The sequence below is a fragment of the Chiloscyllium punctatum genome, chromosome 22, assembly GCF_047496795.1.
Source record: "Chiloscyllium punctatum isolate Juve2018m chromosome 22, sChiPun1.3, whole genome shotgun sequence".
In the NCBI taxonomy this organism is placed as follows: Eukaryota; Metazoa; Chordata; class Chondrichthyes; order Orectolobiformes; family Hemiscylliidae; genus Chiloscyllium; species Chiloscyllium punctatum.
Genome location: NC_092760.1, coordinates 78,581,810 through 78,609,137, shown reverse-complemented (window position 1 = coordinate 78,609,137; position 27,328 = coordinate 78,581,810). Strand labels below are relative to the sequence as shown.

Below are 27,328 nucleotides of genomic sequence, written 5' to 3'. Positions count from 1 at the left end.
GTAGACGATCGGATTTGTCTTCCACTCACAACCCCCATCTCTTTCATCCTCTGGTGCTTAGTGGGTTTCTGCATATACACATCACCAGAAACACATTTCTATGAAAACTATTTCATACTTAAGTGTAAATACTTGCGATAAAAGCAAGCATGATAACCATCAATACACAGAAAGATTCTGCAAACTGCAACGAATTGAGGAATCAGTTACTTTTTGTTGGGCGTCATCTGAATTATCGGAACAGGCTAAAGTGCAGACAGCACTGAAATACTCCCCTCCCTTACCACATTCCAGCTCAGGTTATATTATATCAGCAGGGCCACATCCGAGACTAAGTTGAGAAATTGCAAGTCATCCTTCATCATGATTCCAAATTTATATCTGTTGGATTTGTTCCAAGAATGACGGTCCTTCTCAAAAGAAAGATGACAAAACTATTGCTGGACTTGTGTGACAGGAATGATTTCCGAAGAGTCTGGTGCTGGAAAAGCACAGCCGCTCAGGCAACACCCGAGGAGCAGGAAAACCGCTGTTTCGGGCATAAGCCCTTCATCAGGGGCGGCCTGACCGGCTTTGCTTTTCCAGCACCACATTCAACTCTGATCTCCTGCATCTGCAGTCCTCACTTTCTCCTGATAGGAACGAGCTGCCTTGCAACGAATATGAAGGTAAGCCATGAGGTAAATTCGAGATCCATACGTGGGCTGCCAACTCTAAAGACATGCCCCATTTATCTAAACTTATCAATGACTGGAACACAAATAAACATTTCACGTTAACGTTTCAGTTCTGAAGCAGGGTGACTGGACCTGATATGTTAACTCTGCTTTCTCTCCACAGATGACCCAGACTTGCTGAGTTTTTCTAGCAATATTTGTGTGTTTCCATCTTCAAAACATCCACATTTCTTTGGTATGTTTTTCTTATCAATGGTTCTGCACGGCATGAATTGACTAAACAGTAAATCCCTGCAGCCAGTTCTGAGTTTTCCAAGATGAAGAATCCTGCATTTTCACATATTCCACCATAGAGGCAAGCAATACAGAAGAGGCCCTTCAGCCATCATGTATGTACTAAAACAAACCCATCACCTGTCGACACTAATCCCACTTTCAGCATTGGCCCATAGCCTTGAATGCTGTGACATTTCAAATGCTCATCCACATCCTCTTTAAAAAGTAATGTGGTTTCCTGTCTACATTCTCCTTGCAGATAATATAGTCCAAATTCTCTGGCTGAAAACATTTTTCCTCAAATCCCTTCTAAACCTCCTGCCCTTCACCCTAAAATGATGCCCCTCATTGCTGACTATTAACACAGTGGAACAGCTGCTTCCTGTCCATGCCCCTAAATCTTATCCTTGGCCTACTTCCTGATAGCAATGCCTTGCCTGTATATTGATACCACATTGTGCGTCCATTCCTTGATACGCTGCTCAAGGACATCATTGGCGGTTGCGCCATGTCACAATACCAATGTGCCATCATCTTCTAAAACTTTATTTGTTGAACCTGTGAACAAAGCAACTTGCCAGTCGCATTCAACTTTAGCGATAGACCCAGTGCACCCAAACTAAATGACAGAGCCATGAGATCTTCGCCACTTACTGACATTTTCCATGAGGAACATGTTTTTAATGGAATGAGCCGTACCCACCCCCCACACCCACCACAAAGTGCTTGGATGATATGCTCGTGATCTCAGAATCTGTAAGGTTCCCCACACACACCTACATACGTTCCATTCCACACAGCAAGTCACTCTCACAATACAGCAGTCTAACTCAACATGCTAGCTGAGAAATCTTTGACTAAATTCTCTCATATTTTCTCCCCCAGTCACTGGTCAATATACACCCTGGAATTCAAATAGCTCCACACGCTAAAACTGGCCTTATCAGCAATTCTATACATAAGTCATTAGATCATCTTGCAAGCTTGACATGGATATAGAACACATTAAAGTTATTCTGTGGGACAGTGTCTATTCAGATCAGATCACAAATTGTTTAGAAACCAGCAAGTCTGGACCTGAGAAACGACTGATCTATCTCAAGTTACCCTGGAAATGCCTGAAAATTTCAATCAGACTAAGCAAGCCACTTCACATGGTGATGTCATGGCGTCAGTGGTATGGGCCTTTCACAACTGAGCGACATCCTGTGTGAATCTCAATGTCATTACAATGCCCAGTAGGCCAAACCACTCAATAAATCAACTACATAATCCAAACATCATGTTCCTCCAGCCATTCAAAATAAGCAGAGTACAGACTGTATTGAACTAGCCTCTGCAGAATCTCAACCAAAACGTGATTCCGCAATTTGAATAATCCTGATTGTTGCATTAATAACCAATTTACAAAGATCATTCATGAGCATATTGCTTGTTCAGGCTTATTTGGAAGCAACATGCAGTCATTCGCATGGTCAAACATTGGGCATCAAAAGGCACATAGGGAGGTCTCATGGTCTTTACCCAGAAGCCAATGGTGCTTCCTCTATGGCAATGCCTCAGCCAATCAAAATTGATTTGCCAACTGATTAGCATCCTGTACTCCCATTGTGTAAACTGTTGTGATTGCTGGAAATCTTGCACTTTCGTATTTGTCCTTGATGAGTGAAAGACAACAAATTATGGCAACATGCCCCTCTTTTCAGCCATGATTATTGTTATTGTTATGGCCTTTGATCCACAATCGGGCGACTTGTGGACAAGAATACTGCCATCTGGGCCAACCTGATCCAAAAACTTCAAACCCGAGTGCTAATTTGACCTCGACAGCATCATGAAGACGTCATTAGCTGGTGGAGTCTCACCACTGTTTGTGAATAAGTGAGCAGAAGAAATGGAACAAGTAATATGCAACAACAAATTTAGAACTTTAGTTAAGGGAAGGCCATAATGAATGCACACTTACGACAATCCTGCTCATCGGAATCATCCCCGCAGTCATTGTCACCATCACAGACCCAGGAACGCCGAATGCATTTGCCATTGTCACAATGGAATTCCAAAGGGGAGCAAGTCGGTAGCACTGGAAAAGAAATGGTGAATGGTGAATTTAAAATATGGTTATCTTACCGTTTTGTTCTGTGAGACAGAGCTCATCTTTCAAATATTTTCTCTGCAGACCAGACAGTACAGATTCCTCATTAAAAAACAAACTTTCAGCAAAACTTCAAGAATATGCAGTACAGTTTATACAATGAAGACAAGATTCATAAACTCCTACTCCAGATGTTAAGACACATACTCAACAGACAGATGGTTAAAAACTCACCTTTTAATCATTGCACCTCTTAGCTTTCTAACACAAATTGAGAAGATAACTTTCGGGTGGCAATTTTTAAGAGAGCTTAAAAATTCACTCCTGGAACTTAAAAATTATTTTTTCCACCCTTAGCCCCCACCTCCCCAAAATGATCAGGGTGGGGAGATCATGGCAGCAATCTCAATGTGAACATAAATACCTCTGTGTAGTGTTATAAATTGTGGGATACAGTACACCACTATAGTCAGTTTTCCATCATCAGATCTAATAGGATTGAACTTTTGCTTTGACGACTCAATCAACAATCTGGATACAAATCACATGGATCTCCCAAAATGAAACCATGTCTTGATATCTACTCAAATTTATTGAGTAGATAAATTACTAAGAGTCCAGACCCAAGGCTCATAGTCTAAGCCATTTCTGTCAGAGATAAGGAAAAATTTCTTTACTAAAAGAGAGATGAACCTGTGGAATTTTGTGTCGTACAACGTGGTTGAGGCCAAAGCATTTGTTTAGAAGAAGGAATTAGATATAGTCATGACCCTCCTCTGTTTTCTAAAAATACACTTCAGTGGTAAATTGGTGCAATTTTAAACAAACCTGAAAATGGGTTTCTCACAAAAAAAAGACAGTTTTTCTCAGAATTTGAGACTAACACCCGCGAGGTATCTCATAGTAAATACTTAATTATTTTGAAATAATCAATGGAATAATTTAATAATTTCATTGTTGTACACATTTTTGCAAATTAAATTTTAATAAGTTAAATAAAACAGTTAAGGAGTGTCTCTGGATACTTTTGTAAATTAAAAAAAAGTCAGCTTAATTTGCAGAGTTTGTCAAACGATGACAAAAGGCTAGAGATTATTAGTGTTCCTAATTCACTCTGGGGATCTGACTGGCTCTCGCCCTGATACGTTTTGAAGCAATACAGAAGATCACAACACTCTGTCTCAGAGCAAGTGTTTGAAATGCCTCAATCTTTTCAACAGGTTTGGCCAATTCTGGACATATGGTGCTGGTAAAATCAACACAACGTCGATGAAATTCTACTTCAGTACCTCCTGTTAACAGATGTGTTTGCAAGTTTCACAAACGCAACATTAACCAATGTAGCTTGTGTATACGGCTGAAAGAGTGGTACATTCGGAAGCTGACAACCTAAATTACTTACAAATTTTTGAGCCATTAAACAATTCAGAAATGTTAAAGCATAATACTTGTCCAATGCAGAATAAGTTCCGCACCTCTTGTGCAATTGTAATGTTTTAACTAACACTTGCATCATTCACAACTACCTTAGCTGTTAAAATACAATAGTTTCCATTGCCATCAATTTTCACAAGCTAGTCATTTTTTACTTGACTCGACAGCTTTCCAAAACATTGCAACATTCCAGCATCTCAAATGAAGCAGACTATAGCATAAAATGTCATGCTTCCAGCTAACAGAAAAGGCAGTGAACACTTGATCCTGGCACAGGAAGTAACTCTCAGGGTTAATGAATACCTCATTGAGTTAATTCAAGTCTTTCATTCAATGAACTGGGTAGCATGATGAAGGGATCCAGGTTTAAATAAAAGACTACAGAATTTCCATAGCAACAGGAGTACAGGGCCTGAAGGTATATTGCTCAGCTTCCATCTGCACACTCAATCATGAATAGCCCACGGCAGATAAATAAGACACCTCAAAAAAAAGAAAATAAAAACAGTTTCTTCCCAGAACTGAGACAGATACAGATCTTCAAACCCCCCCACCGCGCCCTGCGGCATCCTACATCAATCGGACTTTATCAACTCGATGCCTTTGTTGCTCCCACTGAGACCTCTTTTCCACAGAATGCTTTGGCAAAGGGGAGAATAAAATAATCGCTGATTTTTGGTGAGATCCACTTGGCCCACAAATCTTCGCTTGCTGCTCTCGTTGAGTTAAACTTTCAGAATGGTAAACGTTTCTCATGAGGATGGGAAGCATTGGAACTGATGACACAAACGACTTTGTTCCAAGTGTTTGATAAATGTGTTAAGAAATGGAAAAGTAACAGTCTCAAGTGGTCTGGAAGATCTGAAGAACTTACCGTTGTATTGTACAATCATTGACTCTGTTAGAATGCACCTTGTGGCACACAAGATGCATGTAGGCTATAACCAGTAATAAATAAGACAGACAAATGTTTCGATAGGTTTCTTTATCTGATTGTAAGCAGGTTTAACAACATCAATTTGAGAAAATGACATAGCAATGAGCTTGGAGCTCTAACTAGCTGGTCAAAAGTTGTGTCTTTTTTGTGGGGGGAGGCTATTGTAATAAGGAAACTTCTGCTTATCAGTGATTTCTCTATCATGGTCTAGAAATTCGAGATCTTGCATTCATTCTGAACAGAAATTATCTCGGCAACAGTGACCACTAAGGCAATATTTATAAGTGTTACAGTCTGAAAGTACAGGAGCATCCATAATGGATAAAATACATTCATGATTTCTCACAGTCTGAGATATTAGATATACTGTGAGCAAATCCATTTGTATAGCACAGTGTACACTGTGTCTGACAACTGTCACTTTATTTCTTATTTTCAATGTCACATTCCATTTGTTAATATATATTCTTTGTAGTACGCACATCATCACTCATACACACACACACATCATATTGGCAGTGTACTTTTGAACCCAGCACTTATCTTAACAACTATGAGCGCAGAATCTACTGTGCAGCAATGTCTACATGTTAACGGCATCATGTTAATCTGCTCCCAATTGTTTTGCTGGGACCTTGGCTGGTGCTAACATGTAGCAACACAAAAATGAAGGAGCAGGTTTCAGCCCTTTGAGCCTGTTCCTCCATTCAATATGATTGTAGCTGATCACCCAACTCAGTCCCCTGTCCTGCTATCTCCCCATACGCTCTGATACCTTTCGCCCTAAGAACTATATCTAATTCCTTCTTCTAAACAAATGCTTTGGCTTCAACCACGTTGTACGACACAAAATTCCACAGGCTCATCTCTCTTTTAGTAAAGAAATTTTTCCTCATCTCTGACAGACTCTGAGCCTTGGGTCTGGACTCTTAGTAATCGGGAACATGCTTCAAAATCTTATCTTTCCATCTGAAATAACTCCGGTAGCGAGCAGAATCAGCTGGATATTATTGACTACGAGATCCTTGGTTGAGGTTGTTAACCTGGGCCAATCAAGGGCTGACAGATATAAACAGGGGGTTCAGAATCTCCTCACTTCAGGGACTCACTCTGAGCTGAGTGGTCACAGCCAGCATACTGTGCACACGCAATTCAAGGGTGACAAGATAACAGCCTCATTGCAGTTATTTCACCTTCATCACATTGCTGTTTTAGCAGGAGAACAAGCAGGAATCTGGAAACATTTTTATACTGACCATTCAGAAGGCGCAGTAAATGGACAAGCTAGGACTATTTTCTTTAGAGCGTAGGAGACTGAGGGGGATCTTACAGAAGTGTCTAAGATCATGGGAGGCATGGATAGGGTGAATGCTCTGAGTCTTTTTCCCAGGGTTGGGGAATCGAGGACTAGAGGGCGTCAGTTGAAGGTTAGAGGGGAAAGAATAAAAGGGAACCTCAGGGGAAAGGTTTTTACAGAAATGATGGTATACATATGGAATGAGCTGCCAGCAGAAGTAGTTGAGGCGTATTTGGACAAATGCATGGATAGGAAAGGATGAGAAGGAAATGGGCCAAGTGCAGGGAAATGGAATTAACATGGATGGGCAGTTTGGTTGGCATGGACCAGTTCGGGCCAGACAGATCTGTCTCCGTGCTGTAGGATTCTATGAGTCTAATACCGAACTGCATACACTTTGAAGAAAAAAACTAACTCTGCAACTTCCTCTGTCCACTATATACACACCAACAACAAATTGAACTCCAGACCAAGTTTACGAGACTGTATTGCAGCTACTTCACACTGGGGCATTACACAAATACAACAATATTCACATCAGACCATCCAAATTTTCAATAAAATTCACCTCAGGCAAAACTACAGAAAAGCTACAAATTTCCATTAGTGTAAACAGGTAGATTGGGTAGCGATGCTGAATTGAACAGTTAAGTAGCTGTTGATCATTGGCGACATATGCTATACATTTCTCATGGGTGTTTGGAGCTTGCCTGTCAAAATAAACCTAAATGTTTATCAGTGTCACAAACATTGTAGAATGCATGGAACCATAACTGTCCAAACAGAAAACTCAAAATAAGCTGAAAATGGAACCACGCTTTAGATTTGGGTTTGATACAACTGCCCTATTCATTTTAGTCATAATCTAACCATGTAGATGTTTGGAGCCATGAATAAGTCAATGGATTACATTCCTGTGTAAACTGATCTTAAACAACCCCCTTTCAGACTTATTGCATCTAATCAAAGGTACAATCTTATTCTATTTATTCAAACAGTAAACTTTTGGACATTACTTCATATAATGTTATCAAATGAGCTCAACCAAAGGTTCAATAGATGTTTTATATCCAAGACTGTGATACTATCTGTCTTGGTAATGCACCAGGAACAGGGTTAACATTCCAGGTTTATGACCTTTCATCAGACTCCTAACAAAAGGTCATCAACTTGAAATGTTGACTGGCTCAGAGCTTCCGATTACAGTCAGAATGAATCGGTCAATGGTAAAGCATGCCAAAAAATGCCCACTTACCTTTCTGTGTTTAAGCTTGACTGCTATACACATACACACACACAGATTACCCACAAACATCATACACACACATCACACACGCGCGCGCGCACACACACAAAATTCCTTTTAAGAGCAGCAGCAAATTCTGTACCAATTAACATTGAAAGGTCAGTGCAAGAAAACCTCTGCAGATAGTAACAACGAAGTTAACGCTTCGAGTTAACAGAACTGATAACCGCTCGAAAAAGTGGCTATTTATGCGGAAGGTCAGGGTGGGTCTTGGGAGTGGTGTGAGAGTTGAAGGAATAGATGGAGACAGAGCCCAGAGAGAGAGAGAGAGAGAGAGAGAGAGATAAAAGGGGTATGCAGGCGAGGAGATTGTTAGTATTGATAGTAGGACAGAAGAGAAGCTGAATCAGTGATAGTGAGAGCTGAGAGTTGGAGAGAATGGATGGACTGTGCTGAAAGCACCCCCTATGATGAGATAATAAGCCTGAGAGTGGGTTGACTGAGCTAAATGCAACTGTTGGAGGTAAATCACAATAAGTTACCTTTAATTTGGCTTCTTATGAAGAAATCTCACAGGCAATCAAGTACTGAGGCAACGATTTAAACGTTATTGCATGTAATGACCCTGCAAATGAGCAAGTTAAGCCTCAAAAACCAATGTGGCCATTACCTGATCAATGGTGGGACTTGAGCAGATTCCACCACCAGTGTCTGTCTCCGGAAGTGTCCAGGGTTCAATCCTTATGCAGTGTTGTTCTTTGAAATTCTGCTGTTGAATTGTTCCAAAGTTGGATTCTTGTCCAATTTGCTCTCTTTCAAGTTTGTGGTGTGGCATTATTGATGGTTCAAAAGATTCTTTCATCCCCAACATTGATTTCATTTTGGAGACCTCAAACCTGTAGCTTGTCCTCTTATCAGAAGTAGCTCTTCTGTTATATTCGGGGATGGCTGTTTCTTTAAAGCACAGCTTTTCCTGCAATTAACCCCTTTACTTCAGCACATTGCTTCTGCAAGCAGACATCATTTTGTCACAAGGCAACAGATTATGAAGCAAAGTTATCTCCCCTCTCCCAGGAACAGCTTGTTTATGTTGCTTCTTCCCAGAGACTGTTAATTTGCATGTTGCTTTCAATTCCTTTATAGCAGCCTCTCCTGTCCCTTTCATCTCAAGAAACCGTTTAATCCACAGAGAATTATTGCTGCTTCTATTCGTAAAGTTATGAAAGAAGCAGTGTGATGATGCTGTCATGTGAACAAGGTTATTTTGTTTAAAAGAGAGGTTGTAAAGACAGTAGTGCTAAAATATCTGGGAAAGAGCCTAGTTTAACAATAGCAGGGGAGTGGCCAATTCTCCCAGTTCAGGTTTTTTCGAGTTTGGTTTTAGTTTTAGCAGAAAGCTGCTGATAGCAGGCACTGAACCTACAGTGCAAAAAGGGTTCCATGCTTCAGCAGATGATTCTTGACTGGCCTCTTTCTCTGAAATCCCTCGTGCTTGTAAGAACCCATGTTTGAATTTACCTTTTTGCCAAGGGAGGCTGCAGGAATTGGAACAGCTCCTTCGCTAAGTTGCAGTATTGAGTCGGTTGAGTTTTCAAATAATGAAGTTATTCTAAATCCATGAAGTCATTAAAGTTGTAGAGTTTACGTTGTCATGCATTCCATGTCATGACAGGACCAGGGTGTGGGCGTTGGGTTCCAAACATGGAAGGATGGAATCAGGTTGTCAAGTTGGTGAGCTCGACGTTGAGTCTGAAAGGCTGCAGGATTTCCAGCAAAAGACAAAGTTCTTCCGGCTTGCGCTGAATTTCCCTGAAGCACAGCAGCAAGCCCAAGAGAGAGAGGTTGGCATGGGAACAAGATGGTGTGCTGATGTGGCAAGTGACTGGAAGCTCAGGGGAGGAGCCCATTGGGCTGGTTCCACCATTCAATTCGAACATAACTAACCTTTTAGCTCACTGTCGATTTTCCTCATTATCCCTGGATATCTTTAACACGTAGAAATCCATCAATCTCTGGCTTGAACAGATTCAATGACTGAGCCTCCCTTGGTGTTTTCGGATAGAGATTTCCAAAGATTCACCACCCTCAAATGAAGAAATTCCTCCTCATCCAAATCCTAAATGACCTGGCTGTACTCTGAAGTTGTATCCTCCAGCCCCACCCTTTTAAAAGAGAATGTTAACTCAGCTGAAAAGGCTTGTGACACGATCTAAATGTCATGGTCAACAAGCTTAGAAAACGAGAATGGAAGCTTACCGAAACCAAATGAAAATAACACTGTCCAGGCTCACCCCAGCCCCTGTGCTATGTGCCAGTCTCTAAAAGTTCTTGACTGCTCTGCCCCCATCCATTCCATCTCATGGTTAGTCCTGAGAGCATGCCCTTGGAGTTTCTGCCTGAGTTCTGTACCAGGGAATGGTGTCTCGACTCACTGGGCTCTGGTTAGCCATCATCTGATCCAAGCCCTATCACAGCTACTGCCTACCATAGTGTTTTGACATCAACACCTCCCCTCTGGAATTCAGCTCTATTGTCTGTGTTTGAATCCAGGCTCTGATGAGGTCAGGAGCTGAGTGGCCCTGGCGGAATCCAAACTGGGCGTCACTGAGCAGGTTATTTCTGAGCAGCTGCTACTTATTAGCACTGTTGGTGGCACCTTCCATCAATGTGGGTTTGATGATCTCACACTCTCCAAAGTATAGTGTAGGTTGTTATGGAAGAAGCAGTGTGACGATGCTGTCATTTGAACAAGGTTATTTTGTCCTTGGTTTTTTATAATGAGAGAATGTAAAGGAAGTGGTGCTGAAATATCTAGGAAAGAGCCTAGTTTAACAATGGCAAGAGAGTGGTCAATTCTCCCAGTTCAGGTTTTTTTGAGTTTGGTTTTAGTTTTATTAGAGAAGCTGCTGGTAGCAGGCACAGAACCTGCAATGGGAAAATGGATTTATGCTTCAGCAGATGATTCTTGACTGGCTTTTCTCTGAAATATCTCACGCCTGTAAGAACCCATGTTTGAATTTACCTTTTGCCAAGAGGTGTGTTTATGAGATGTTGCAGGAATTGAAAGAGGTCCTTCGTTAAGTTGCAGTATCGAGCTGGTTGAGGTTTCCTGATGAAGGGCTCCGGTCCGAAATGTCGATTTTCCTGCTCCTCGGATGCTGCCTGACCTTCTGTGCTTTTCTAGCAATATACTCTCAACTCTGATCTCCAGCATCTGCAGATCTCACTGTCTCCTGAGTTTTCAAATAGTTAAGTTATTCTAAATTCTGTTTTCTTTTCTCATGTTCCTACTGCAGTGTTTAAATAAATTCTGTTTTGCTTAAAGCTGAGTGGTTTGACCAGCTGCATCACTCCCGGAATATCCACTTTACATCTGCCTTTAAGATAAGAAAAGTTTAGGGTCTGTGATATCTTCTTGAAATACTTTGAGGGGTGCATAACAGCAGATAAAACTGAGAAACTTTGGTCAACAACTTGTCGAATCCAGCCTCTGCTGACAGTGTTAAATGCCCAAGTGAGAGTCACAAATCAGAACTGTACCAAGCTGATGGTTTATTACAACCTTTGTTACCAGCACCTTATTATAGGTATTGTAAATCAACCTACTCAGATGATTATGATCCAACTCTGGAGTAGGAGCGAGTTTTTAAAAGAAAATGTGCATGGGATGTTGGCATCTCTGGCTAGGCTAGCATTTATCAATCTGGACCTTCTAGCACAAAGGTTGGGGCACTACCACTACACAACAGCCCTTGACTGACAGTGAAACACAGATGACTCAGAGCTGTCACAGAAAAATCTTATCATTTTCATCTTCACTGTCAGCAGCGCATTGTGTCTTTATCCTGGCAAGAGAGAAGTCAAAAATGTACGTCTGCTCAAAGGCAGATCACCCACATTTGTTAGCATTCAAACAGAAGAGGCTCCATTGGCTTGAGCAACCTAGAGGATGGCAGACGGTTGCATCTCAAAGAACTTTCTGTACAGGAAGTAGCTGGAATCACATGATCTGCAGGACATCCCAAAAGCTCCACTTTGTGCTTCCAAGTGAGATGTGAAGGCCTGAGACATTGATGATCACATCCAGAAATCAACATCTGACAGGAAAATGGTGACACTTCCTGTGGGTTGGTGTGCACGATCACCACAACCAGTGCCTATAATACCTGGTAACAGATGCCAATTCTAAAAAACACTTGATAGCTTTACACATGGTACTTGTGGTCGAACCTGTCTCTCCAAGTTTCACCTCCTGCCTCAGCAGCATATAAAGTCATCCCATCTGAAATGGATCTGTTTGTGGTGTGTCCATCATCTTTTGTTGACAGAACAATGACAATGAGAAGAGAGACATGAAGCTTATCAGTTTCTTTTTTCCATTCAGAAATGTCACAACGAAGGCAGCAGAATCCCTGACAGAGACCCATAAATCGAGTTCATGTCTTCTCATATTCTTTGAACAATGCGGCTCATTTTTAAGGGGGACATAAAATTGCTGCTGCAGTGTCAAAGGTGCACACTTCAATGCTGTCACAGAGGAAATGATGAGGAAACATGCAGTCGTGACCTTTGAGCTGGGAATTATTCAAGGCATAAACACTAACATTTAATAGCACTGCCTAGACTGAACCCTCTTCACAATGAAAGAATTACTCATTCATTTAGGAAGCCTTTACAGTACAGTAGGTCAATATTATCGGCCTGGTGGGCACAATGGACAGCTCTTTAAATACTTCTGAACTAATTAATTGTTCTGCTGTTCTAATGAAGCTTTGCCAAATGTCCGCACATTTTTTGGATGTAATAGTAACTTTAAGAGCCTAATATTGAAAAGGAACATATGTTTCCTGCAATTTTGTTGCATTCTATTAACTTTTCACACCTTATGTTCTACAATCCAGCATCTGAAAAAGTATCAAGGAAGAAAACACAATGGGTCACTAAATATGACAGCAGAGGAATTATATTCAGACTGATAGGAATGGACCCTTCTATATGCTTTGAATCTAAATGTTGTAAAGACAGTGTCTCTTTATTTTTGTGTTTTTGAAAATTGTGGAATGAAACAGGGAAGAACAGTTTTAAAATCAGTGTTTGAAAGGATTGCTACATATTTTGACAGGCAAGTAACCTCGCATTTATGGCAAGCATTGGTTAATTAGCTGGTTGACAAGCAGTAATTAGAATCATGGAATCTCTAGTGTGGAAACAGGCCCTTCAGCCCAACAAGTCCACACCGACCCTCTAAAGAGTGTCCCACCCAAACCCTTTCCCTTACCATATTACTCTACATTTACCCCTAACTAATGTACCTAACCTACACATCCCTGAACACCATGGGACAATTTAGCATGGCCAATTCATCTAACCTGTACATCTTTGGACTGTGGGAGGAAACTGGAGCACCTGGAGGAAACCCACGCAGGGAGAATATGCAAACTCCACACAGGCAATCACCCGAGGCTGGAATCAAACCCAGATTCCTTGCGTTAACCACTGAGCCACTGTGGTTCAGTTGAAATGGACAAATTGGTACAACGGTGTTCTGTGTACACCTGCAGCTGGTTGGCAACAACATTGTCTTTGGACTAGCAAACAGATATTGCTGATGAAAGCCTTGTGCCTGCAACTGGCTTTCAGGTAACTGAACAGCTTGGGGTTGGAAATACAAAACAGAGAAGAATTTTGATCTCCATCAATGCAACAGCTGTCTCTCTGTTCTCTGCAGTCAGAACCCACTTTTAGATTACATTCCCTACAGTATGGAAACAAGCCCTTTGGCCCAACAAGTCCACACCAACCCTCCAAAGTGCAACCCAACTAGACCCATTCCCCTACCCTATATTTACCCCTGACACAGTGGCTCAGTGGTTAGCACTGCTGCCTCACAGCACCAGGGTCCTGGGTTCGACTCCTGTCTGTCTGTGTGGAGTTTGCACATTCTCCCTGTGTCTGCATGGATTTCTTCCAGGTGCTCCGGTTTCCTCCCACAATCCAAAGATGTGCAGGTCAGGTGAATTGGCCATGCTAAATTGCCCACAGCTTTAGATGCGTTAGTCAGGAGTAAATATAGAGTAGGGGAATGGTTTTGGGTGGGTTTCTCTTTGGAGGGGCGGTGTGGACTTGTTGGGCTGAAGGGCCTGTTTCCACACTGTACAGAATCTAATCTAATCTAATGCACCTAACACTATGGCAATTTAGCTTGGCCAATTCACCTGACCTGCACATCTTTGGATTGTGGGAGGAAACCCACACAGACACTGGGAGAATGTACAAACTCCACACAGACAGTCACCCAAGGTTGGAATCGAACCCTGGTCCCTGGCGCTGTGAGGTAGCAGTGCTAGCCACTGAGCCACTGTGCCACCCTGCAGAAAATTAGCTCAGCTTAGCTGCAGTTGTTGAAAGCTATGTCTTTTGACTGATAAGTCAGAGACCTTTTACAAGTGAAGCAGGCAACTTGTGCCTCTTACAAACCAGTGGAAGCTTCCAGAGAAAGATGACAGAATGCGTTGACCAGTATAAGAATCATCTCAGCAACCTGCATGAGCCAGTGAACGGCCTCATCATTTAACTCTGTCCATGACCTATTTAATGCTATCTGTTTATGTGTGGTTATGTGTGTTTGTATCCGGGGAATTTATAAGGGGATTAGAGCTTTAATTTGTAGCGTGATACACTGACAATTTATAACTGTTTACCTATAGCAAGAGTCTAATTATTTATAATGAGTAGCAATTCTTGTTTAGTCCAGAGACCTGGGTCAACTTGAGTCACACTCTCCAGTAAATTAGGGGAATTTAGTATCCTTACTTTAAAATCTTTAACTCTGAGTTCACTCAGAGTAGAGGGGCTGTATTTCTAGAGTGCTAACCCAGTGAGGTGGGACAATTATGCTATCTGTTAACTGTACCGAACTTATGACAGTCATATTTATACATTAACATAACGTTCTCCTCAAGCGAATGCCAATGTAAATTGTCTCTCACAAATATTTGTGCACGTGACATACCTAAAAAGAAAGGATAAGTTTATGAAAACATGTTCCGGGTACAAAGTCACCTTTTGGCTCTTATATCAAGAAGTCTGGTGAACTCTCCCTGATGGTTCAGCTCTTCTTGAGGGAGTCACCTACTCAAATCCCTGTTATATGTTGCCATAAAGAACAAACTGCCACTTTTGATGAGACATTCAATCATTAGAGCACAGGAAATGTGTTCCCTTACTATTGAGAATACTAGTTAGAACATTGTAGACGGTATCTGCTGGTGTTCCCAAAATGTGTTTTCTGAGGCATAAATAAGGTACAAAATGTCACTCTTATTCATCAAAGTGAAGCTATGCTATTTTAAAATTACAATGTTATTGTTCTTGCTGCTGGGCCTTTCAAGTTATTCATCCTCATAGCTTATGCCATATTGGAATTACTAAATGGATATCTACAGAACTAGATTGTGTAGGAAAGAAAAAAAAGACATCAAATCACACTACAAACTCATTATTAAGAAGCGAGGAATACTGCAGGGAGTAACTCACTTCCTGATCACCCAAAGTTTGACCACTATCTACAAGGCACAGTTCAGGCATCTGACGGAATACCCCCCATTTGCCTGGATGGGTGCAGCTCCAATAACACTCAAAAAGCTTGACACCATCCAGGCCAAAGCAGCTCACTAGATTGGCTTCACATCCACAAGCATCCAGTTCCTCCTCCACCGACACTCAGTGGTAGCACTGTGTACTATCTACAAGATGCGCTGCAGAAATTCACCAAAGATTCTCAGACAGCACCTTCCAAACCCACGAACACATCCATCTAGAAGGTCAAGGGCAGCAGATGCATGAGAACACCACCCCCTATAGGTTCCTCTCAAAGCTACTCACCATCCTGACTTGGAAATATATTAATGTTCCTTCACTGCCTCTGCATCAAAATCCCGAAATTCCCTCCCAAGGGCAATGTGGGTCAACCTACAGCACGTGGACTGCAGTCAGCCAAGAATGCAGCTTGCCAAATAGGGGACAGGCAGTAAATGCTGGCCCAGTCTACCCCACAAGTGGAGAAAAGAAGCACTAATCTGCAAAGTTCTGCCTCTTTCTTCTATTTTATTCATTCACAGGACAAGGGCATCACTGGCTTAGCCAGCATTTATTGCCCATCTCTAATGGACCAGAGGGCAGTTAAGAGTCTACCACATTGCTGTGGGTCTGGAATCACATGCTGCTCCTACACTCTCTTTAGAGTTGTCCCCATTACTTGTATTACATTTCACATTCCTCCCACCAAAACTAATCACTTGGCATTCTCTGCACTCAGTGTGGTCTGCCCCACACATCTCAACATTCCATCAAACTGGCTTCGTCCTTTTGAAATTCTACATTATGGATGGTAAACAGGTGCTGGCAAGAAACACAGTTCCCTCAGGAATCTTCCTATTTTCATGCTCTTGGGATGTGACTGTCATTGAGAAGGCAACATGAAGGCAGGATCTTTTCAGATGGCAGGCTTTCCTGAATTGTCATGGGAATGATACGACAATTGCATTGCCAGGCAATCATGGAAACCCGAGGAACCTTAATCAGCTGGAGGCAGGAATTGTGCCTTCACTCAGATTGAAGACCTGCCTCAGATAACTCTGTAGCCTCACAACACCAATGGCAACATTGATCAGGATTATCCTGGACTGTAAGCAGTCTAAATCCCAGAATCATACAGTCATTTGAAGATGAGCAAAGATATACAAATGAAAGAGTTAACCTGCGAATGTCAAGTCTCCAGGTGAGGATACGTATGCACAATGACTTTCTGACTGATTGAATTTCACACCATTGCACATTAATGTCATTGTTGTAACTGTTCCTGTTTACTGAATCACTGGGAATTGACTGAGCTTTTGAGGCCAGTCAAACTGAGATTGAACCATGTGACTAAACCCGTGCAAAAGGATGAACATGTAAGCTGACAAGTTGTTTTGTGTCCTGTTGCTTTTCTCCTGCAATGGCTCTTTTGTCTGACTGGCAGGATAATTCACTCCAGTCTTCTGGTGGGAAGCTTGGCTGGTTAAGATTCAATTTACTGGCAGTCACCGTATGCAAAGAAAATGGCAACACTACATGGAATTCCACAACACTGACACCTGCACATTTCTCAGACTTCCACCCAATAAAACACTTGGAGACGTGTCACAACAGGAAACTTGATATCTATCCCTTGGCTTCACACATGTTATGTATTATATTATTCTTTCGTGTGACCTGGGTGTTGATGGCAAGGCCTGTATTTGTTGCCAACATGATTCCTAATTGTCCTTGTGCTGACTGGCTTGCCTGACCATTTCTGGAGGATGCATTTAAGAGTCAACCTGCGTCTGGCTCTGGAGTCACATATAGGCCCAACTGGGTAAGGGCAGCAGATTTCCCTCCTTAAAGGGGGATTAGTGAACCAAATGAGATTTTCTGCCAATCTACAATCTTTGTCATGGTCACCCTCACCGAAACTAGCTTCATATTCCAGCTTAATTCATTTACATTTCCCTAGCTTCCAGACAATTGGCCTGGACATCCGGATTACAAGTCTATTGGCATCTAGACAGATATATGAATAGGAGAGGTATAGAGGGATGTGGACTAAATGCTAGCAAATTATTTAGGATTGCTGGTCAGTATGGACAAGTTGGACCAAAGAGTCTGTTTCCATGCTGTACAGTTCTCTGACTCTATAGGCCTTCTATTATGCCAGCATTTCCCCAGGTCAAATTTGTAAATTCGTTCAATATATACACAATTATTGTGTAATCAGCAATAAGAAACTGGTGTGATGACAACATATATTTGAGGAATTTTTAAAAATCTAAGTAAGGAGATTAATTTTGATGGTCAAAAAGGTACAAAACCACATAACCCCAATACAAGCCCTGTATTTTGCCCCTTGAGCAGATTTGCCACAAAATTAATTGTACTGAAAACAGATTAAGTTTAGTTAAAATTGATTGTTAACACAGCAATCAAATTAACACAGAATTAGACTGGAAAAGCTCATGAACAGTGTCATACAAAAACAAAGACAAATGTCGGAGCTGAAGAGAACCCCATACACCTATGATGGTGACATCTTAATATTTCCCCCAAGACTTTTCAGGAAACTGGTACTTTATAACTTGTGCAGTCAAGTAAAAACTGTTACACACAAACTATCGTATGGGAAATTCTGAATTTCTGGGAAATATTCATTGATCAAACAAATTTTGCAGTTGACAAAGAAATTCAGCAGGAAATCTCACAGTTATTGACTATCAGGAACTACACCTGAGATTTACACCTATAAGATCTACAGTTATACATCTAATGCTTTTGATGTCTAGGTCAGAAGTCACATGAAACCAGGCTATAGTCCAACAGGTTTATTTGAAATCACAAGCTTTCAGAGTGCTGCTCCTTCATCAGGTGACGTGCACCTGCCAAAGGGTTAGCGCTCCGAAAGCTTGTGATTTCAAATAAACCTGTTGGACTATAACCTGGTGTCATGTGACTTCTGAACTTGTCCACCCCAATCCAACACTGGCACCTCCACATCTTGACATCTAGGTGAGGGCGCAGAAATGGATGCAACGCATGTTTCACATTTCCTTCAATTCCTTCTGTTTTAATTGGGCGTTTTCAATTGTGCGCTCTGCCCTCGCCTAACAACACAATTGGATTATAGGGATCCGTGTCCAAGTTTACCAGAGCATGCTTCATCAATAGAAATACAGCTTACCCTAGTCACAAAATAAAGCTTAAATTTTGTACCTGACTAGAATTGGATTTCACTTTGAGAGAGATTATTCCCATCCTGCGGTGGTAGAGGATAGTAACATACTGTTCTCAAAAATACCCAAACCACTTTCAGTGAATGCCTTTCTTCATGGGGGACCCGGTGAGAATCTTTCACAGTCTCTTTGCATCAGCAGGCAGCTCTGTATCCACAAGCACCATTACAAATCACCAAGGATTTCATGAAGAACTCCTTAGACAGAAGAAATCCTGCTGGATCTAATTTAATTTTACATTGATTCTGCACTGAAGGCAAACACACAGTACAATGACTCGAGAATTTCAATGACGTTTGAATGTTAGGGGATATAGATGTCACAATAATGCCCTGACTTTATACTTCTAAATATTTTTAAATAAATAACATGATATGAGAAACAATCAGCTTTTATGCCACACATTTATTCTTCCAGATCAATGTTATTCAGTACGACATGGTGCAATGAGTTGCAGGCACCTCAAATGTCAGATGTTGTTTGGAAATAATCCCATAAATTCAATTTTGGCTTCGCCTGTATTGCATTCACTAACACTTGTTATCTGTCATCTAAATCCTCCAACCTCTTTTCCCCCATTGCAATCTTTCTTGTCTCAATATTTTTGCAGTAAGTGGATTTCTAAACTTGTCTCAATTTCTTCAAGTGCTGCAAACCTGTTCCACCATTAGATCCCCAGTCTGTTCACTGATATGGGCATCACTGGCCAGGTCTGGAGTTATTGTCCATTGCGAACTACACTGGAGATGACAGTGACGAGCTGGGGTGGAACAGCCATGTAGCTTCAAGTCTGGATGGCGTGAGGTTCAGCTTGGACCCCCAGCTCTGCAGTGGTTCAAAAAGGCAGCTCACTACCACCCTATCCATAACATCTATCTCCAAAAAACACTGGCCTACCTGCTTTTGCCTACATCCTGCAATCCACAGACTTATAAAATGCAGGCATGGGAGCAGCTGGCAGATGAGTTTCGATGCAGACAAATGTGAGACGATGCATTTTGGTAGAAGAAACATGGAGGGACAATACAGGCTCAACAGTACAGCATTGAGGGAGTATAGGAGCAGCACACTCTGTGTATGGAAGAGCTATCAGCGAAAGTGGTGGTTGCAGGTACAGTTACATCATTTAAAAGACATTGGGACAGGAAAGGTTTGGAGGGATAAGGGCCAAATACAGGCAAATGGGATTAGTTCAGTTCAGGAAACCTGGTCAGCATGGATGAGTTGAGCTGAAGGTCTGTTTCCTTGCTGTATGACTAAACTATGTGAAAATTGTTGTATTTTAGTGATCAGTATTCTTTTAAAAGTGTTTGTGGGAAAGTGGGCATTGTCTTCCTGATAACTCCAAGGTACAACCTCCAATTTCCAATACACACTTCCGATAGATTTCTGATACACGCGCTGATGTATTCTTTCCAATGGACCAGAGCATCTTCCAACTTTCTCTGCCTTCATCCTACAATCCACTCACTTTTAAAATGCAAGCATGGGAGCAGTAATTGTTACTTCGCATTTTATTTTTGCCTTCCACTTTCTTCTCTTAAACTTTAATTAAAAACATAGCCCCTTTCATGAAGAGAAAATGGCCAAGAGGAGTTCACATTACTGCTTCTTTTTGAATCGACCTGATTGACATGGATTTTAGGAATTCAATGAGATACACATAGATGCACCCATTCCTGATTCAATGTCCAAAATGGAACATCTAACGCACCATGAAAATAAATTTTTGAAACATCAGAACACAAAAAAGTTCCCCTCCAACCCACACACATCCTGATGAGGAAATACATCACAGTCCCTCACTGTCACTGATCAAAATCCTGGAATTCCCCAGACTATAGATAAAGTAAATGAATTGGAGCAATTCAAGATGGTAGCTCCCCATCACATTCAAAGGGGAACGAGGGCCAGCGACACTTACATCTCACCACTGAATAAACAAAAATGCGATAGCGTGTTCACAGTCTAACCATTCTCTGGCGAAAAGGTTCAACTTAGTTGTTCAATTATCCATTCATTATGGAGTCAGAGCAACAAATTCCATTTGGACATTTAGCAAGAGCAGAAACGCAGCAAGTTTGGAAGTCTACAAATCTGCTATAGTTGGTCAGGGAATGAAATGTGGTCCTGCAGTAGCTATTTCAATGACCATCAGGTTAGATAAAGAGCGATTCATTGAATGAGAATACAAGGTGACTGGCAGGAGGACAGCCCAACACTCAGCCAGGGAATAGATAATTTATTCTAAAACATTCATTTATTCAGAGGCAAGTTAAAAAGAACTTACGAGAGCAACTTTCACTGCAGCCTTGAATTCAACATATGATATGATCATGGAGTATGAAACACTGAACACATTCATCAAAATTTCTTCACTAGTTATATTAACATTTTATTTATTTTGTGTAGTTTGTATCTTAAGAAAGATAGTGGGAGAACTATCATGTAAATGAGCAAAGTGTTTTTGTGTTAAAATCTTGCAACACAACTTCAAAAAGCTCGAGGGATGTAACACTTAACAATTCTTCTTTGATGTTCATTCTGAATTCTACAGAATACACATGGGAGTTGAAAACCTGAGCTGGTTCAACCATTAACAGCTGAAATTTACAGCAAAAGTTGGTTCGACCAGGATTGTGTTGGTTTTTCATTGTAGTCTCTTTCCGAAGTGGGAAAGAAGATAACGACGAAGATAAAGGCATCGCGCTTATCCTTGCCATTCTTTCAATGGATCTGTTTTCCAAAGGCAAAGCCCTGGGCAACATCTGGGGAAGTCAACTCACAGAAACATAAGAAGCATAAACTGTATAGGCCAACAAGCCCACTTCATTGTTCAATATGATTGCAACGCATTATGAGCTACAACTCCTTTCCATCTATTCCCCATTTCCCGCGACTTCCCAACTGAAACCAAAAATCCGTCTAACTCAGCCTTAGATATATTGAATAACTGCTGGGGTTAGATAATTCCAAAGATTCACAACTCTGAGTGCAGTAAATTTCTCCTCATCTCAGTCCTAAATGATTGGCTCCTTATCCAAAGACTGTGCTGCTGGGTTTTTGTATCCACTGATCAAGGAATTTCTCTCAATAGAAGATTAAGGTTTGGAGTCTTACTGTGTAATCTAATGAGAACAAATCAATTTGTTTCTCGACACCATGTGTGGTTCATTACTTAACTCGGACATCCTCTCCTGCTGTCAGTGAGTCTACACTCTGTCATATGGCTTATCATAAAGCAATATTAGCTGCAACAGAAATTATTTATGCAAGGATTTGGCTCCACACCAATAAAAACCTTAGTATGCAATATTGCATATATTATCAGTGATGTTCTCTAAACAAGACTTTATGCTCATATTTTGCTGAGCATTCACACTTGGAACAACACCACCAAAACAAAAGCACTGCTAATTAATCTTATTTGTTATTTGTTGACCCGACCACTGAATGCCAGATTTATTTACACAGCAGCTTTCATAACATTAATTAATTGACAGTGAAAAGTGTTGGGGATGTCCTGCGATCTGGAACATAAATGCAGGGAGATAATAGCATAGTGTTAATGTCACTGAACTAGTAATCTAGAACCTCACACTGATGTTCTGAGGACACGGGGTTTTGAATCCTACAACGGCAGATGGTAATATTTGAATTTAATAAAAACCTGGAATAAAACTAGGCTTCTGGTGACCAAATAGCTACTGTTGATTGTCGTGAAATTTCATCAGTGTCCTTTACAGAAGTAAATCTGTCAACTTTACCTGATCTTGCCTGCATATGACTCCAGATGCACACCAATGTTGTTGACTCTTAGTTGCCGAGCAGTGGTACCCACAACCCATGAATGGATTTGATAAAAAAAAATTGGTTCCTTGACCAGAAGCTGAACTGAAACAATCCCATCACCAATCTAGCAAATAAAGCAGGTTTCATAATGAAAACTCTGCCTCAGTTCTTGATGCCTTAGGAAGGTACATAAGCAGTAAACATATTTTGTTTCAACAAAAGGTCTCAGATAGGGTTAATACCATAACATTTGATGAATGAGCTATGTGAAGGGAAAGCTCTCTCACTTAGTTCCGAGTAAAAATTAAAACGGTAGGATAAATATATCTGAGAGATTAACTTATAGCAAACTATACTTCATGCTCTGCCAGCTCTTCAGGAATTCTTTACAAAATATTCTTCCAACTTAGTGCTGCCTTTGACTCAGGTCTAATCAATGATATTACAGTGCCTTCGACAAGTAGCTGTTTTGAGCTAACATTAGAAGCTGTCCCACAGGGAAACACAGACACACACCAATTGTGTGAGAGTTCTCTGGCTTATTTTGCCTTTCCTAGTTTTGCAACACTGAGACCACCTGTAATGCTGCCATGCCAACAGAAACTGGAGAGATTGAATTTGATAGGGTGGAAGTGGGTACTGCAGATGATGGGGATTAGAGTCAACATTAGTGTGGTGCTGGAAAAGCATGGCAAGTCAGGCAGCATCCGAGCAGCAGGAAAATCAACGTTTCGGGCAAAAGCCCTTCATCAGGAAGGCTCATTCCTGATTAAGTGCTTTTGCCCAAAACGTTGATTTTCCTGCTCCTCGGATGCTGTCTGACATGCTGTGCTTTTCCAGCACCACTCTAAGATTGAATTTGATGTTTCTCCATGTGAAGAATTTCTAAATTACCATCGCAGATGACAAAGTTACAGCCACCATGACCCTCACCATTTGGAGGTCTCCTGTAAAGAGCAGTACCAACAGCCATTCAGACTTTCAAAATAAAGCAAACAACAGATTAACAAAGGCTCGCCCTGTGAGTATCATTTAACATTGTAATATTTGACAGGTGACAGTACAGTATTATTTCCCTCTGTCATTTTAGCTCAAACCAATTGTGAGGTGACAACAGTGAAATTTAAGTTTTTGAAAATGCCCTTTTTCAATTCCTGCCTGTACCTACGGTTTTACACCTACACCTTCCATTGTGCAACATCTTCATGTGTCAGATTGCACAATGATAGCTTAAAAGTTTTAAAAGAGCTTGAAAATTGCAGAAAATTAATGCAACTATATTTTCATTTGCAAATGGAAAATCCTATGTTTTACTTCACTTCCTGTATGAAGTAATAAAGATAATTTACACCAGGCTGCATTCCAGTGACAAGCAAGAAACTTTGTCCCAAAAAATATTATAAGTTCAGTGTATAGAACTTTCTTCACAGTTTTTTTATGGTGCATTATAACTTACAATTCATAACCTCTTTCACCATGACAATGCCTCACAGTTAACCGACTATCATGCAAGTCTCCCATTGGAGACACTGTTCTAATCATTTAAAATTTGGCATTCTTGTACTGGTCCTGATGAATGCAACTCTCTTTTCAGCAATTTCCAGCTTTATTTTCCTTTATTTTTTGGAAAGGCACAGGCTTAGCCAAGATACCAACGGTCCTCGGATACTCCCCAAAATGGTCATACATCACATGTGACCATAAGACCATAGTAGCAGAAGTAAGCTAAAATATCCTTTCCATGGTTCCCTGGCCCAAACTCTAAACAATTGTTCCAGATACAGTTCAAACAGAGCTTATTATGACTGTAGCAAACTTTACTTCCCTTTCGTTTCCAGCCCTTTGGGACTCTGCCAGTGTTGATAATGCTGGAGGGTTGTTGATAGCTTCACATACCTCTGCTCCACAATTACTGGCAAACGTGACTCATTGTTGAAATCACCACACGCATTATGCAAGAGTTGCAGCTGTTATGTCCAAGATGAGCAAGAGAGTGTGGAATAACAGTAACCTGACAGAGCATCAAACTACGAGTCCACCAAGCTTATATCTGCAGACCTTTCCTTTTTTCAGTGGCATGATCAAAATATGCAAGGCAGGAGAAAGGAGGGAACACCTGAACCTGAGGGGCACCAGTATCCTTGGGGGGGGAGGTTTGCTAGTGCTCTTGTGGGGGGGGGGGGGGAGGGGGGGGTTAAACTAACTCTGCAGGGGCATGGGAACCTAGACTGTAGCTTTAGGGTGCAGGACCTGGAGTGTAGGGAGGTTAGGAACATGGCATCAATCTCAAAGGGGGGGGCCTGTAAACAGGAAAGTGGCTTGAAGTGTGTATACTTCAATGCAAGAAGTATACGAAATAAGGTAGGTGAACTTGCAGCGTGGGTTGGTACCGAGGATTTTGATGTTGTGGCTATTACGAAGACATGGATAGAACAGGGACAGGATTGGCTGTTGCAGGTTCCAGGGTTTAAATGTTTTCGTAGGGTCAGAGGTGGGGGTAAAAGAGGGGGAGGTGTGGCACTGCTTGTCAAAGATCGTATTACAGCGGTGGAAAGGACGATGGATGAAGACTCGCCATCTGAGGTAGTTTGGGCTGAGGTTAAGAATAGGAAAGGTGAGGTCACCCTGTTAGGAGTTTTCTACAGGCCTCTTAATAGTCCGAGACGTAGAAGAAAGGATTGCGAGGATGATTCAGAAGGAGAATGAAAGTAATAGGGTGGTTGTTATGGGGGACTTTAACTTTCCTGATATTGACTGGGAAAGCTATAGCTCAAGTTCGTTAGATGGGTCGGTGTTTGTCCAATGTGTGCAGGAGGGTTTCCTGACACGATATGTAGACAGGCCAACAAGAAGTGAGGCCATACTGGATTTGGTTCTAGGTAACGAACTAGGCCAGGTGTTACAATTGGAGGTAGGTGAGCACTTTGGGGACAGTGACCACAATTCGGTGACTTTTACTCTAGTGATGGAGAGGGATAAGTGTGCACTGCAGGGCAAGAGTTATAGCTGGGGGCAGGGAAATTATGATGCGGTGAGGCACGACTTAGGATGCGTGGCTTGGAAAAGTAGGCTTCAAGGCAAGGGCGTGATTGATATGTGGAGCTTGTTCAAGGAGCAACTATTGGGTGTCCTTGATAAGTATGTACCTGTCAGGCAGAGAGGAAAGGGTTGTGTGAGGGAGCCGGGGATTAATAAGGAATTGGAATCCCTTGTTAAAGGGAAGAGGGTGGCCTATGTAAAGATGAGGCGTGAAGGTTCATTTGGGGCGATTGAGAGTTATAAGGTAGCCAGGAAGGATCTGAAGAAAGAGCTAAGAGCAGCAAGGAGGGGACATGAAAAGTCCTTAGGTGATAGGATTAGGGAAAACAAAAGAATGACTAGGGTAAGAATAGGTCCAAATCAACGAGGTAAAAACAATAACTGCAGATGCTGGAAACCAAATTCTGGATTAGTGGTGCTGGAAGAGCACAGCAGTTCAGGCAGCATCCAACGAGCAGTGAAATCGACGTTTCGGGCAAAAGCCCTTCATCAGGAATAAAGGCAGTGAGCCTGAAACGTGGAGAGATAAGCTAGAGGAGGGTGGGGGTGGGGAGAGAGTAGCATAGAGTACGATGGGTGAGTGGGGGAAGAGATGAAGGTGATAGGTCAGGGAGGGGAGGGTGAAGTGGATAGGTGGAAAAGGAGATAGGCAGGTCGGACAAGTCCGGACAAGTCAAGGGGACAGTGCTAAACTGGAAGTTTGAAACTAGGATGAGGTGGGGGATGGGGAAATGAGGAAGCTGTTGAAGTCCACATTGATGCCCTGGGGTTGAAGTGTTCCGAGTCGGAAGATGAGGCGTTCTTCCTCCAGGCGTCTGGTGGTGAGGGAGCGGCGGTGAAGGAGGCCCAGGACCTCCATGTCCTCGGCAGAGTGGGAGGGGGAGTTGAAATGTTGGGCCACGGGGCGGTTTGGTTGATTGGTGTGGGTGTCTCGGAGATGTTCCCTAAAGCGCTCTGCTAGGAGGCGCCCAGTCTCCCCAATGTAGAGGAGACCACATCGGGAGCAACGGATACAATAAATGATATTAGTGGATGTGCAGGTAAAACTTTGATGGATGTGGAAGGCTCCTTTAGGGCCTTGGATAGAGGTGAGGGAGGAGATGTGGGCACAGGTTTTACAGTTCCTGCGGTGGCAGGGATAGGTCCAGTCTAGGATAGTAGTGGGAAGTTGTGTGTGGAGGCTGAAGAGATTGGGGAGACACTGAATGAATACTTTTCGTCAGTATTCACTCAGGAACAGGATATTGTTGCCGATGTGAATACTGAGTCACAATTAATTAGAATGGATGGCTTTGAGGTATGTAGGGAAGAGGTGTTGGAAATTCTGGAAAGGGTGAAAATAGATAAGTCCCCTGGGCCTGATGGCATTTATCCTAGGATTCTCTGGGAAGCAAGGGAGGAGATTGCAGAGCCATTGGCCTTGATTTTTATGTCCTCGTTGTCTACAGGAATAGTGCTAGAAGACTGGAGGATAGCAAATGTGGTTTCCTTGTTCAAGAAGGGGAGTAGGGATAACCCTAGTAACTATAGGCCGGTGAGCCTCACTTCTGTTGTGGGCAAAGTCTTCGAGAGAATTGTAAGGGATAGGATTTATGAACATCTGGATAGGAATAATGTGATCAAGGATAGTCAGCATGGTTTTGTGAAGGGCAGATCGTGCCTTACAAACCTTATTGAATTCTTTGAGAAGGTGACTAAGGAGGTGGACGAGGGTAAAGTGGTAGATG

The 27,328-nt window shown here is 41.8% G+C and overlaps 1 protein-coding gene across 7 annotated transcripts in view; it reads right to left on the bottom strand.

Annotated features, from left to right (window-relative positions):
* Positions 1 to 27,328, bottom strand: part of lrp4 (low density lipoprotein receptor-related protein 4) — a 414,285-nt gene that overhangs the window by 164,472 nt on the left and 222,485 nt on the right. For all 7 annotated transcript variants that reach the window (XM_072592685.1, XM_072592682.1, XM_072592684.1 and 4 more), the window contains exon 3: positions 2,920 to 3,036. In XM_072592685.1, coding sequence (XP_072448786.1) covers positions 2,920 to 3,036 — 117 coding nt within the window. The remainder of the gene's footprint in view (positions 1 to 2,919; positions 3,037 to 27,328) is intronic.